The following is a 15564-nucleotide window of genomic DNA, read 5'->3' on the forward strand; positions in this document are numbered from 1 at the left end:
CGGGATTGTTGTGGCGGAAGGTTCGCAAGCAAGTTTGGTTGTGGCCGGTTTGCTGGAAGCATCTTGCTAACCAGTTAGCAACTTAGTGCTAGTAGGTTCCCAATGGGAAATTCCATTGGGACCAAGTAGCACTAAATTGGTGACTTAGAAACGACACTGTCAAGGAACGCTATGGACAGAGGAAACATGCAAGAGGAGGAGAGTTTAGTGTTGGAGGTCGTGGATGAGTCTCCTCCATCATACATTTTTTATTTAGAGGAGGAAAGCGGGGATAAAGATGTTGTGGAAGAGGACGCCAGGGCGGCAGAAGCTTGGTTTGGTGTAGAAGGCTTCCAGCCGTACATGTTTGAGCCCTTGCCTCGCAACGCTGCCAGTTCTGTTAGCTCTACGCCTGCTGAAGACACAGACGTCCATCCCAATGAACACTGGGACAGAACTCAATGGGAAAGGAAATGATTATTATTTCAACCGTTGCGTATATTAGCTGCGACATAAGAATCAAGATGCTATGACCAAAAACATTTGATTGACAGATGACCTTTGATATATGATTAGCTGAATGTAGGTGTTCAGGCTGATGTATAACTAACTGGCCTGCATAAGATAACTAGAAAAAACATCACAAATTTTAAGACAGGATTCTTTTTAAAAATAAAAATTTTCTAAATTCTGATAAAGAGTACGTTTCTATACATGTTAAAGCCAGAATGTTTTGACATTTAGATATGATTTCCCTATGACTTTAAGTTATTGAATGTATTTCTGGGGGTCATCAGCCCGTTGCATTGTTATTTTTGGAGCCAAAGGTTGATATGTTTGAGAATCACTGTTTTAGTCGATTGTGGCGGTTCTAGATTAAAGGTGATTGACAGATGACCGTAGATATATGATTGGCCGAATTTAGGTGTTCAGGCTGACGTATAACTAACTGGCCTGCAGAAGATAATGAAAAAAAACCCCACAGAGTTTTAAACAGGATTTTTTTTTTTTTTTTTTTACAGAAATTTTCTACATTTTGGATCAATATCGTCTGATAAAGAGTACATTTCAATAGATATTTAAGCCAGAATGATTTGACATTTAAATATAACTTCCCTACGCCTTGAAAATTAAAACACCAGTAATAAATCTAGGCAAAGTTTTATTGTGCAAAAATTAAAATAGAAAGTATTCAAAATACAAAAAGATTGTGTGCAGCTTTAAGGGGACAGTGTTTTGCTCTGGGTGTTGTTAGTATGACTCTCTGGAAATCTTCTTGTCAGCTGTGTTTACTGTAAGATGTGTGTTATAGAAACAGGAGGAACATTCCAGAGGGTTTGCTGACATGGCGGGGGCGTCTCATCAGTGTAACAGTTAAACAATCACAATCAGCTACATCTTTGCAATATTAAAGCCAGGGGTTTCATCAGCTATGCAACATTTTATTATCATCACTACTATAAAATAAAGTATGTTCACAGCATCGTTTGAGATTCTTCTTGTATTGTTGAGCAACGTAAGAAACTGCTTCAGACAAACATGTTGCCGCTGCAGGGAGCTACTTGCACTGGGCTGGTTATTTCCTGTCTGATGCTCAGGGACACACTATTAGCCCACCACACACACACCAACACACAACTGGAGGGTTCTAATAACATCAAGGAAGCAGATACCCAACCACAGACAGAAACAAACACGGACATTCATGTCACGTGTTCGCCATGATATGAAAGGATGAGGAGCAAAGACAAGATAAGAGAAAGGAAATGAGATTACAGACGTTGACACTCAACCGTTCAGCCATTACTGGAGCTTTGACCTAAAATCCTGCACAAAGGATGGCTTTTAAATTCCACTTTAGGATGAAAGTTTTGCCTCATTTTTGGAGGCGGGTGCAGTGATGTTTAAAGGGCCCCTGAACTCTCAAGTCATTTTGGGAGATTGTCCGTTAACTGTTGTAGAAAGATATATCACTTGTTGAAACAGTGAAAAAATCGTAAAGGATCCAAGACCAGCTGAATATAAAAATTTTTTACTTTTCCCAATAACTTATAAATAGCCATTTGTAATATGTTACTTCAAAAATCATATATCCTTTATTACATTTTTCATCCATGGATGTCGCCATTTTCTACTTGTCCAATGCATGCTGGGTAGATGAACCCTCAGAGTAAACACAGGAAGGCTAACATTGTGTCACAGCCTCTAAGGCTACGTTCACACCGCAGCATGAAGTGACCCAAATCCAATTTTTTTTGCCCATATGCAACCTGGATCTGATCTTTTCATGGCTGCCTGAACAACACAGATCCGATTTCGCGACCCAGGCCACTTGGGCTACATTTACACTGCAGGCCTTGATGCTCAATTCCGATTTTTTTTGTGAAATCCCATTTTTTTTGCGTTGCCGTTTATATTTCCAAATATATGCGGCTTATATGTGATCTCCTGTGTGAACTGCAGTCATACAACGCAATGCGCAGAAGAGGACGCGATGACGTCAGAGGCCAGCGTGCTCCATGTTTACATGGGTGTAGTGCCGGCGCACATCTAGCGGTCTTTTGAGACCATAAAAACGAATTTTTTTCAATTGCCGCTTCTGCGTAGCAAGACACAGAATAGTGACCTTTGTCGGGTATTAATGGCGTTCAGGTCCGATGAATCTGACTTAACCTTTCACACACAGGTCAAATTTGAAAAGATCAGATTCGTATCGGGTTCAGGACCACATAGCCAAGTGGCCTGGGTCGCATTGGAAAAAAATCAGATCTGTGTTGTTCAGACTGCAATGAAAAGATCAGATCCAGGTCGCATATGGGCAAAAGAAAATCGTATTTGGGTCACTTCAGGCTGCATTGGGAACGTAGCCTTGGCTATGTGGTCCTGAATCCGATACGAATCTGATCTGTTCAAATACGACCTTTACGTCATTAAAACTCAACAAAGGTCACTATTCTGTGTCTTGCTACGCATAAGCAGGAAAAAAAACAACAACCATTGTATCACACATATCCACCAGTGTAATTTTACAACAACTATACAGCCACAAAAATAATAGTTTCCAAAGTTTATGCTAAATTAAAATGACCTGTTCTTGGTGACCTTGGCGAATAGAGTCTGGCAGAAGGTTAGCAAAACCATGCTATGCAGGAAGGTCTGCTTGTTCCATTTTAATCGTAGTGCTTATATTTGATCTAATACATAAATACAGGAATTAAAAATGAAATTAAAAACTCTTTTGTACTGTATAAATAATGGCTGAAACAACATATTGCATCATAACTAGGCCGTGCGCTAACTGCATGACAGCTTCACATATTTTTCAGTAAATCTGGAAAAACCCCAACAAAAAATACCGTCAGCCGATATGCTACGGTTAGACATCCTCTTCTTTAGACTGTCGGTCACCACACTGTGTCTTTGGTCAGAGGCTTTTCCTAAACTGCTGTAAGACAGACCTCTATAGGAGATCTTTCCTGCCTGCAGTCAATAACACACACAACAACTTGTTGAAGCAAAACCCTGCAAGTTGCATTTAATGTCCCTTGGAGACTGATCAAATATTTAACTGAACTGAACTCATAAGCTGTTCTAGATAGTTCATAAACCTTAATCGGACCCTTAAAAATCTGAACCATAGATATCCTTTGTATTTTGCTATTATAGCCACATTTTTCTAAGAAAAGATCATTTGTTTACATTAACTTTTGCATATCAAGTTAAAACTTTACGTTAATTTGTTGAGATAGGAAGAGTGTGGGAAATTTCTACTCTTTTGGATGCGGTGATGAGGGTTTGATTTAAGTCTAGAGGTCAGGGGGGGTCAAAGTGACTGACCTGTGCCTACTCCCAAAGGGGGCTCCCAACGGTGACATCCTCCGCTTCATCTGAGGGGACGCAATAAAAGGAGAGAAAAAAGAAACACAGAAAGAAAGATGGATTTGCGAAGTTGTAGAAAAGTTTCAGCCCTTCAGTTAATAAAGACGGAGAAATAAAAAAGAAGAGGCGAACAAGACTGAAAGAATGACTGGGGTCAGAGAGAGGGGTTGTGGGAAAGCAGTGTGAAAGGAAAGAAGAGTTTGTTAGATAAACAGAAGAATATTTGGACAGAGAGAGAGAGTCTAAATGAAAAACAGACTTACAGTAAACAAAGACTTCCTAACAGAACCCAAGAGTGAACCTTATAAGCAAAGAAGAGCTCACTTTTTTTTTTTTAAATAGAAATTTTACCTCACTCTGTTAGATAGCTAGATCAAATACTAGGTTTTAATCCAGCAATTTAATCCCTTATAATGAACCGGGTTGGTTTTATAAAGGCTTAATCTGATCTGACCTCTGATTAATTTATCAAATTATTATTTTATCGATAAAAAACACCAATAACAAGATAAAGGAGTCACTTTAAAAGTGTTATTGGAGTCATAACACGGAAATTATACTCTTTCATGTTCAAACGTGTGTATTGGTGTTAAGCCCAAGTTAAAACCTGCCGGACGATCCCCAGTCTGCCTTAATGGTAGAAATTGTGACCAAAGGTGACAAAAGCAAACCTGGTTCTGCCTCAGTGGTTTTTCCCAGCAGACGACTGGGTCAAAACTCCAGAAAGCTATAGTGAAAGGCCTGTGGAGCGATAACTGAAATGTTGCACTAATGCAGTGTAAAGATGACAAAGTGAATGACTGAAAATATGTATTTTTGCAACCAAAAACCAACATTTCAGAGTCAGACATATAAAAATGGGTGTAACAGACCTTGGAAAGCTGCTGACTCTAGGAACACATTTCACTCTTTTTACCAATGCATTGAAAATCTACAGCCACGCCACAACTCAATGACACAATAAAGCTACAATAATCACAGAGCACAAGCATTTGTTCTGTTGTAAGGAGTGTTTACTTTCATATCCTGACTAATACGCCCTTTTTTTCCAGTTTTATGTCACTCCGTGACAGTTTCCTAAGCAGCCTTTTACCAACTTGGTCTTGTATCAGATCCTAATCCTTCCGAAGCATTAGTTTGCACGCAGCGTAAATACTCCCAAGTGCATCGTTAGCTTTATTTGGAGATCCATGAGACCGTGGATGAGGGAGAATGTGCATGTGTGTGTTCTATTACATGAGCTTGGATTACCACACGGAGGTATTCAGAACAGTATGGGGCTTTCTTTTATTAGCGCATTGTGAAAAACCTCATTAACACCTGCATCATAAACATGCTCCCACCAGGCATGTCTTTGTACAAGCTGAGTTTGGAGCAGTATAAATAAGGAGTGAACAAGCCAAAACACAACCGTTTGTGCTTCAGCGTCTGTCAGTTATGAATTGTCAATCTAAGGCAGAGCCGGGCGGGTCCAAATCTGGACCAATGATGTCTACACTGGAAAAAACTAAAATCTAGTTAAGTAATTTTTTTCTTTAAATAAGTGCATTTGTTCTTGGATTTAGGAGGTAAAAGAAACATTTTGCAAATGGAACAAGATAATTTACATTTTTAAATAAGAAAACAAAATTGCATTGTCTTATTTCAAGTGCATATTATCTAATCATCTTATTTTAAGAGTAAATATACTCATTCCATTGGCAAACCACCTCATTTACCTACTCAAATCAAGGGTAAATCCAAATAATTTACGACATTTTTACTTATTTGAAGATTGTTTCTCCAGTGTACAAAAAGGTTGAAGTAACTAGAAGTGAGGAGTGAACTTTGGTGTCCCTGATGACTTTAGCTTGACTTTGTCTGCAGGATTTCTGTACTTATGACGTAAAGCAAATCCAGTCTTGTCCAGTCTTAATCCCTCAATGGAGCTTGTGTTACCAAACTCTCTGCAGCGCAGCTTTATAGTGCTGACTGTCTGCTCCAATCGCTTGAGATATGCAAATGTCTGACATAATGTCTGACTGAGGTTTCTCACAAGCTGATCTCTAAGTATAAAAAAAAAAACCTATGCATAAAATTCCCTTAATTTGTAATTGTTGACATTTTCTTGATTTTAAATTTTAGTTAAATTGATGTGAAATCCCTTTACAGAATAGAAGCCATGTTATCGAGTATGTCTTTACAAATTTCTACGCCAGTAGCCCACCATGTTTGCATAAAAAGGCTTTCTAATGAAAGTTTAACACCTGTTTGGCATGTTATATCTTAGTTTTGTGTTTTACTTTTGTTTTTTTTTTCAGAATCAAGAGGGATAAAACATGAGTAGTGACTATAAAACAATATGAGGGTTGGTGTTTGATGAAGGTGCATAAGGTGCCATGTTGACCTACGTTATACTAAGTACTGCCAGCAGATGGAGACAGCATCTATGTCTGCTGATTCTTTTTAGGCTCAAAAAGGACTAAGTAAACACTATATGGATGATTACTTGCCTTATATTGTATTATTTAAAGATGGATATATGCCTTTTGTGTTTTTTTTTTAAGGATTAGTAGTAACCAAGCCTCTTTAAAGGACTCACCCCTAAATCAACTGTATAAACGCATGTCTTTGTGTTCTCTACAAGTCCCAGCCATTATTTTGACAATTACTGGACGGTGTCTAAACCCGTTTGTTTTCTGCCCTCTAGAGGTGAAAAGTGATTCGGAAATGCAACGGTTGGAACGGCTGTTATCCTATGACTTTAAGCAGGGTCAATTTGTGTGAAGCTAAGCAAAGTGAGCATCAAAACTGTTGAATAGAAGATTTCCCACTTATATTGAAAAGTATTTACATATCCCACTGAAGATGGAAAAGTTTATGGGTCATTTTGATAAAGATTCAAAATTTTGTACCTTTGTTCCATAGCCCAAGTCAGGAATCATTAGTAGTTTTATTTAATTTTTTTTGGGGGGGGGGTTCACACTGAATTTCCAGAAAAAACTTTAGGCTTTGGGTATTTCTTAGGTCATCGGATAGTGATCTCAATGCAAGATTTGCTTAGGCTTGCAAAATAAGATTTTAGAGATTAAAGTCAATTTGATGACATGGAGAGGAAGGTAGCCCATTTCCCTCAGTTTTAGGTAAAGATGTTTTATTTTTTTTAAATCGATACTAGGAACTGACAGATCGATATTATGTCAGGCAGCCAAAAATCATGATATATTGCCAGAATGGTTCTTTTCCACTCCCCTAATGTTTATTCAGTTAAGCTTTAAAGGTCCCCATGCCTGCCTTTGCCTTGGTCCCCAAATTTCTTAAATGCACCACTTATCAACGTTCGTTGGCTTTAAGCTGTTCCAACTGTTTCCTACCTTGTCACAAATGGGAAACCAAATGTCAATCAAAAGCTCCTCTACAGTATAACCTGTTCAGCGGACACTTGGGTGGTATTAACAAACATAAATGTAAAAATATGGCATTTTTTCAAGATAAAAAAGTTGACCTGTAATTTTTGTATCTTTGTGGATCTAACGAATGGTTTGGATCTTTATTTTTTAACCACATTGTATTTGCTGTGCAGATGCAGGCAGCACGTAAACAAACCTGGCTGGATTTGTTTCTGTTGAAGGTAAACGTCAAATGTAAGTTATGTTAATTTCTTACATGTTTTCCATCTTCTTGATAAACACTTGAAATGAATGCATTGCACTTTTTGTGGGATAGAACAAGTAACATAGTCAAAGTGATAAGCAGCTTTCCATTCATATGCAGGATTTCTATATTAACCGTTTTGTTGCTCAGTTGTGTAGGAAAAATCTGCGTGCCATGCACGCTTCACAGAAAAAATAACATCAAGCAGCAGATAAAAAGCTGCAAAAGAAGCAAGTATAAGCAAATCTAGCTGAAGTTTTTAAACATAAAAACCTTTGGAACAGAGGTCATGGAGTTGCGGACCACGGTCCGGATCCACCTGCTGGCTGATCCAGGCCTGATTTAAAACATTTATAAATTACTGCATGTTGACCGACGACCAGTGTTGGGCACGTTACTTTGAAAAAGTTATTAGTTATAGTTACTTCTCCGAAAAAGTAACTGAGTTACTAACTGAGTTAATCCTCAATAAAAGTAACTAGTTACTAGTAAAAGTAACTATTGCGTTACTTTTGCGTTTCTCGCCCCCGTAACCCTCATTACCCAGCCCCCACCTTCTCGCCGTGTGTTTCTAAAGCCAGCTGAATAGAGCGGACGACAAAGACAAGAACCTGCAGAGAGTTTTGCATTTATTGCAACTCAACGTAAATGACATCAGGGGGAACGCCATGTGAAGTTTTTTAACAGGGCGTTCAGATCTGGTGAGTATATGAAATTAATACCTGGGGATGTCTAATTCTGAAATCCTGTGTGTTTGGGTTGTTATAGATACTGCAACATCTATCTATCCATCTATCTATCTAGATGTATACTCTGTGTGTGACATAAAATATGGATCTCCATCCCTGCCACAAAGGCCATCAAATAATGTTTAAAATAAAAAATACAGTAGGTTGAAAAGGCAGAGTATCCATCCATCCATCCATCCATCCATCCATCCATCCATCCATCCATGCTATCATTTGATCGTTCACGCTCTCCATAGAGCATGCGCATTTCCTGTCGCTTGCGCGGTGAATCGTGCCGCCTGCGCTGTGCGGAGATGCAGGGGAAACCGTATGTGATGGGGAAACGCAGCTCGACGTAACACCGGTATTTCCATCTGGAAAATGCTGTTTTGCTGCTGGAGTCCTCCTCACTCTCCATCTCTCTGTGCGGGCTGTACGTTAACACCCGCCAGCAGAAACACCCACCTACCCAACTGACAGACGGAATCTCACTATACATCAGCCAATCTCATCCTCCCCTCTCTCATCACAAGGCGCACACAAGTCCTATCATGAAAAAAGGTTCATTGTGCAACCTGAGTAACGCGCAGTAATGGGGTGTCCGCAATGGTAACTGCATTATAGTTACAGTCAAAGTAATTAGTTAGATTACTCGTTACAAAAACAAGGTAACGCCGTTACTCCCATCACTGCCGACGACAGCGTCTAACTTCACTCGCGCCGCTTCTCCAGTTAATACGATAAAGCCCTGCGGAGCGTCCAACACCAGGCTACACGTGATACTAATTAGCCAATGAGCTGCTGTCAGTCTGGGTTGCTGCTGCTGCTACTTTTACACAGGCAGGCAAACCTGTTGCAAGCCAGGCGATGGGAAAGAAGGAGAAGATGATGAGAAAAAGAGAGCAGAGAAAGTGTGGACTGCTGGAAGAACTGTGGTGAACTGGTGAAAAAAAATGAAATGGTGCTCAAAGATGACCCTGAACATTTAGAGGATGTTTGGCTCAACCTGCTGCTGTGAAGCAGGATTCTCCACCATGAACAGAATCAAAAATAAATATGGATCCAGGCTCAAAATGAGCTCCTTGATATGTGCTTTAGAATGGCTTTGTCTCCATTCAAACCCAGGTTTAAAGCCTTGCAGGGCAGCATAAAGCCCACTGCCAACATTAAGACAGAAAAAAGAAGAAAAAAACAAAAACAAACGGTCAGTTCAGGTGTTTTATAAAATATGTGAATGAGGAACTTGTCTATATACCAAACTGAACAACTGTTGTTCTCTACTTCCAAAACACTTTAGATAATAAAATGGAAAAATGTTCTATTTTTAAATTTTAGTTTTCATTTAATGCATAAAAAAACTAATTTTATATCAGTGTTAAATTATGTTTAAAGTAACAGATTATAATTAAAAATCAACCTTTACTGGTTGATGGTTTTCTTTATTCGGACCCCGCTGATTTTTAATTGGTGACCCCTGCTTTGGAAAGTACATCATGCCATCATCGTTTTGGCTGATTTAACCAGAGAAAACACCATTAAATCACACTAAGGAGCTTCAGACTGAACACAGCCTACAGTTGTCCACCCTGACACTGAGGCCATGTGAGAGCGGTTAATGGTGAACTCCCCAGCAATGTTTGTGAATGAAATTGTTGTTTGCTATTTATTCCTTGTTGGATGTTCTGATTTTCACTCTTTCTGTGTAACCTACAAGCTGCAAGTATCGCTTCATTTTATCATGTGGATTCCATTTTGGAAACCTAATAATGTTTCTTTTTTTTGTGGCTTTGCAGACAGGAGAGAAATAAAGGATATTATTCTCATTTTCAGACACACATGCAGAGGAAGAACAGAGCAGAGGAAGTTGCTCCCAGTAAATTGGTGAGTTTATAACAAACTGAAAGTCTTTCATTTTCAGATAAAGTGACACAGATAGGAATTCTGAAGGTATTTTCCAGGCAGCTAAAGCTTGAATGACTTGGGGGGTGGAAACATGCAGAACAGAAAGAAGGGTTCACCAATCAGACCTAATCAGCAAGCTAAAGGTGTTTACATCTTTAGCACACTATAAAACCTATAGGGGGGGGGAAAATCTTCAACTTTGTGACTAAATTTTCATTTAATTTACTCTTTCTTTAGATGAGGCATTATATACTATAATAGTGCAATGAAATGCAAAACATTGTTTGCAGAAGTAGGGTAGGGTCCCATTTCTGGGACATATCTGAGTAGTGATAAAACAGGGGATGTAAACACATATACAGGTGCTGGTCATAAAATTAGAATATCATGAAAAAGTAGATTGATTTCAGTAATTCCATTTAAAAAGTGAAACTTGTATATTATATTCATACATTACATACAAACTCATATATTTCAGATGTTTATTTTGTTTAATTTTGATGATTACAAATGACAACAAATGAAAATCTCAAATTCATCATATCAGAAAATTAGAATATTACTGAAGACCAATAAAAACAAAGGATTTATAGAAATGTTGGCCAACTGAAAAGTATGAACATGAAAAGTATGAGCATGTACAGCACTCAGTATTTAGTTGGGCCTCCTTTGGCCTGTATTACTGCAGCAATGTGGCGTGGCATGGAGTCGATCAGTCTGTGGCACTGCTCAGGTGTTATGATAGCCCAGGTTGCTCTAATAGTGGCTTTTAGCTCTTCTGAATTGTTGGGTCTGGTGTATTGCATCTTCTTCTTCACAATACCCCATAGATTTTCTATGGGGTTAAGGTCAGGAGAGTTTGCTGGCCAATTAAGAACAGGGATACCATGGTCCTTCAACCAGGTACTGGTAGCTTTGGCACTGTGTGCAGGTGCCAAGTCCTGTTGGAAAATGAAATCTGCATCTCCAAAAAGTTGGTCAGCTGCAGGAAGCATGAAGTGCTCTAAAACTTCCTGGTATGTGGCTGCGTTGACCCTGGACCTCAGAAAACACAATGGACCAACACCAGCAGATGACATGGCACCCCAAACCATCACTGACTGTGGAAACTTTACACTGGACTTCAAGCAACGTGGATGAAGTGCCTCTCTTCTTTTCCTCCAGACTCTGGGACCTTGATTTCCAAAGGAAATGCAAAATTTACTTTCATCAGAGAACATGACTTTGGACCACTCACCAGCAGTCCAGTCCTGTTTCTCTTTAGCCCAGGCAAGACGCTTCTGACGCTGTCTGTGGTTCAAGAGTGGCTTGACACAAGGAATGCGACAGCAGAAACCCATGTCTTTCATACGTCTGTGTGTGGTGGTTCTTGAAGCACTCACTCCAGCTGCAGTCCACTCTTTGTGAATCTCCCCCACATTTTTGAATGGGTTTTGTTTCACAATCCTCTCCAGGGTGCGGTTATCTCTCTTGCTTGTACACTTTTTTCGACCACATCTTTTCCTTCCCTTCGCCTCTCTATTAATGTGCTTGGACACTGAGCTCTGTGAACAGCCAGCCTCTTTAGCGATGACCTTTTGTGTCTTGCCCTCCTTGTGCAAGGTGTCGATGGTCGTCTTTTGGACAACTGTCAAGTCAGCAGTCTTCCCCATGATTGTGTAGCCTATAGAACTAGACTGAAAGACCATTTAAAGGCTTTTGCAGGTGGTTTGAGTTAATTAGCTGATTAGAGTGTGGCACCAGGGGCCATCAATTTTGAACCTTTTCACAATATTCTAATTTTCTGATATGATGAATTTGAGATTTTCATTTGTTGTCATTTGTAATCATCAAAATTAAACAAAATAAACATCTGAAATATATGAGTTTGTATGTAATGTATGAATATAATATACAAGTTTCACTTTTTAAATGGAATTACTGAAATCAATCTACTTTTTCATGATATTCTAATTTTATGACCAGCACCTGTATTCTATTAGAAAAGTAATTGTTAGCTTTTTACATGTTATTAAGTATGGTTTTTAGAATTAGCTAGAAAAAAAAAAGATTTTCTGTTTCTTTCCATAAAGTGTAATAGATGGGGACCCAGATGTTTTCAGGTTGCACAAATGTGCTGATTAGAACCAGGGATGAATGCTGACAATAAGTCCCACCCATCCTTTTAAAGCTCTTCTCATTGGTTGCCACCTCATATCAATCATTTTCAGAACCATTGCTGCGTTTGCATATAAGGCTACGTTCACACAGCAATCTGAAGTGACCAAAATGCGATTTTTTTTGGCCCATATGCAACCTGCATCGGATCTTTTCATGGCAGTCTGAAAAACACGGATCCGATTTTTTTCCAATGCGACTCAGGCCACTTGGCTATGTGGTCCTGAATCCGAAAAAAAACTGATCATTTCAAATGCGACATGTGTCTGAACGGCCAGGTCGCATTTATCTGACCTGTACGCCATTAATATCCGACAAAGGTCACTATTCTGCGTCTTGCTACTCAGAAGTGGCAAGAAAAACAACAACCAAGGCGGAGGATTATGCGGAACGAAGTAATTATATTGAAAAGATTGTATTTTGAAGGTTTGGAAAGATCACTCGATGCCCTCTGGCACTATCATCCATGTTTACTCCCGTAAACAAAGCGCACGCTGGCTTGTGACGTCATCACTTCCTCTACTGCGCATGCAGGACACTTGCATTGTATAAATGCAGTTCACACAGGAGATCACATACAAGAAGAGAAGTGGGTATTAATGGGTTGTGAGAAAAGCTGCCTTATTTAACACAATATAGAGGAGGAAAATCTGGAAAAACTTTTGTTTTTTGTTTTATTGTACCAAAACAGTTTTTTTTTGTCATTATTTTGGTTCTGTAAACTAAAAGTTAAGCAGTAGCAGTTCTTTAATTAATTTTTAATAGTTCTTTTAACATGGTGAAACTCCCTTTCTTCCAACAACCTCTTCATGTCATTTAATACAATCTTAAAGTTGCCAGGTTGGAGTCATTGTTAGCAATCGTTTCCCCTCCCACTCGTCTCCTGCTAGATAATAAAAAGCTTTTCCATGACTTTTTTTTTCCCCACACCCATCTCCCATTCTCCACAAGCTCAATTTGAGCCAGACGGCCATAAAAGGACAGAACAAACTATAAGAAGAATGTAGTGAGATAACAGGCCTCCAAACCAACATTTCTGCATCTCCTCATTCCCTTTGCCTCTTCTTTCGTTAGCTCACTATTTTTTCCCCCTTAGACTGGTCTCTGCCTAAAATGATTGTCCAGCTATAAATTACCCACTGAAAACATGTTTACAACCCTGGCACTTCCTCAGCACTGGACCAAAAATGAAATTATTCATGAAATTGAACCCGTCATTCTTAGGAAACTCACAGTTCACTTCCAATGAAAGGAAGAGAATAAAACAATAGGGAAGAAAGAACATTTTTCTTTAGGGAATCTATACAGAGGAAGTTTGATTAAATGACCTGTATGCTAGAAAGATCAAAATAGAAAACCCTGATGGCATGAAGAGAGATCACTATTCAGGTAACCTCTGATATCTGATTAATTATTTCTGAGGGCCATTTCTATCACTACTGAACAGCAGCTCCGTTTAGCACTCAGAACCATGCGGCCAAACAGGTTATCATCTTCAAACACCAACAGATTAACAAATTAAAACTTTAGTTCAAACTGGAGATATATTAGAAAGTCAATTTCTTCTGAAAAGAAGACCGTAGTCAAGCTCTTGTTCAGATTAACCCAGGTAAGGTTAATGACAGTTGTTGGCATGTCTTGGAAGCGTTTATGTAGCGGGTCTTAAAGCCCTGGCTCTAAAGCCCTGTCACGCATTGTTGATTTAGACCTGCGTAAACTTGACATATGAAAAATCTGGCAACAATGCTGGCATACGTTGGACAAGTTATAGGGACGCTGAAGTACGCTGAAACACACTTGCACACGTCAACATACGGCGAGTACGTCTTGACGTATGCAATACGTGGGTCATGAGTTACAGGTAAGTTATCTGATTGTTGACATACGTTAAGTGTAAGTTACTCATAAGTTGTGGCGTCTAGCTTATCCAAAACCTGAGAGTAACTTGAGGATAACCTATGCAGTAACATATCAAGAACCTATTTCCAACGCATATCAACGTATTTGACGTGTTCCAGAAGACCACTGAACGGGTTTTTTCCCTCATAAATACTTATTGTATAATGGCGTATTGGCAGCGTTTTGGTGTAAAAGGGGATCAAAGGAGTCAGTTCTCCTCCAGGCTTTATCCCCATCATAGGGAGAAAGAGTGTGATAGATACTCCCTGCGTTCAGGCCCATTTTTTTTTTTTGGTGGGTGGTAAAAAGCAGCAAGATTAATACCATGATCAAAGACATCCGGCCTCTGGGTGCCTCTGGGCGCAGATTCACCTGAGGAGAGTAGCTTTAGCTGATTTCATGGGCATTACGCTGTAGTGCGTTATGCATAAGTTAGGCTGTTGTGGACATAAGTTCTGGACTCGTTATGAATATGCTATGTTTACGCCCAAATTTGAAAAAATACATAGAAAGTTCAACATATAACAGCATGGTCTGACATGGCCCTAACCTGATGAATGCCCACAAACTGCCCTCCTCTATCACACCCTTTTCCATCCACTCAACTTTCCATATATACCTGCATACAGCAGCCTCAACAGACAGACATATTGGCGATGACTCGTTGTGATGGTCGGCCAGGCCAAAAGTCTTTCTTGGCCCATTATCCATCATGTTTTGCTCCCCTGCCTCCAAACACCCGATTTAAATAAATGGGTGATTAACAGGTCGTGCAAGCCCTGAGGAGGAAATGCAGTTATTTGATTCAGGTCTGCAGAGACGCATTGAAAACATGCATATCAGGGACAAAAAATGGCACCGGTGCAACACTAGTCAATATGCGTCGCTTCTGCTGCTCTAACGCACTGCAGGACCTTTTGATGCGCTTTGATACGTGTCAACCATTGACTTGGCATGTAAACCAGCTGCTTCTGCTGCTTCAGCAGCGTGTGGTCTGAACGTAGCATTATTGTATAATTATTAAGACATACCTATATGTTCACAATTTGTGAACATTTGAGTGGGTCCAATAAATACACAATCACTGCAAGGTCACAAAATGATGCAATCAAAGACATTGACAAAGAAATCCCCACTGTCCTCCAAAACTAATTGCGGAACAATTGCACATAGAAAACACAAAACACAGAAACCAGTTGTTGAAGAATGTTGGGAAAACCTCAGATAAGTAAAAATAGAGCAGTTAGCTTCTCAGGCTAGAATTTCTGATTGTATTAGTCTGGATTCTAATCCATTAAAAACAAGGTAAACTAGTTCTGCAAGTATAGATCAAATGCAGTTCAGGGTCATTTATTAAAACCACCTTTTTAATGCTACATTTAAAGGA

The 15564-nt window shown here is 39.3% G+C and overlaps 1 protein-coding gene across 10 annotated transcripts in view; it reads right to left on the reverse strand.

The window, feature by feature from the left end:
* The window catches only part of zgc:66433 (uncharacterized protein LOC321250 homolog), an 89277-nt gene that overhangs the window by 38439 nt on the left and 35274 nt on the right, over positions 1-15564 (reverse strand). For 5 of the 10 annotated variants that reach the window (XM_038306270.1, XM_038306275.1, XM_038306267.1 and 2 more), the window contains exon 2: positions 3817-3866. The exons of the other annotated variants lie outside the window; for them this stretch is intronic. In XM_038306270.1, the coding sequence (XP_038162198.1) occupies positions 3817-3866 (50 nt within the window). The remainder of the gene's footprint in view (positions 1-3816; positions 3867-15564) is intronic. 10 annotated transcript variants of the gene reach the window in all.

The sequence above is a fragment of the Cyprinodon tularosa genome, unplaced genomic scaffold (assembly GCF_016077235.1).
Source record: "Cyprinodon tularosa strain WSP-4 unplaced genomic scaffold, ASM1607723v1 ctg578, whole genome shotgun sequence".
NCBI lineage: Eukaryota > Metazoa > Chordata > Actinopteri > Cyprinodontiformes > Cyprinodontidae > Cyprinodon > Cyprinodon tularosa.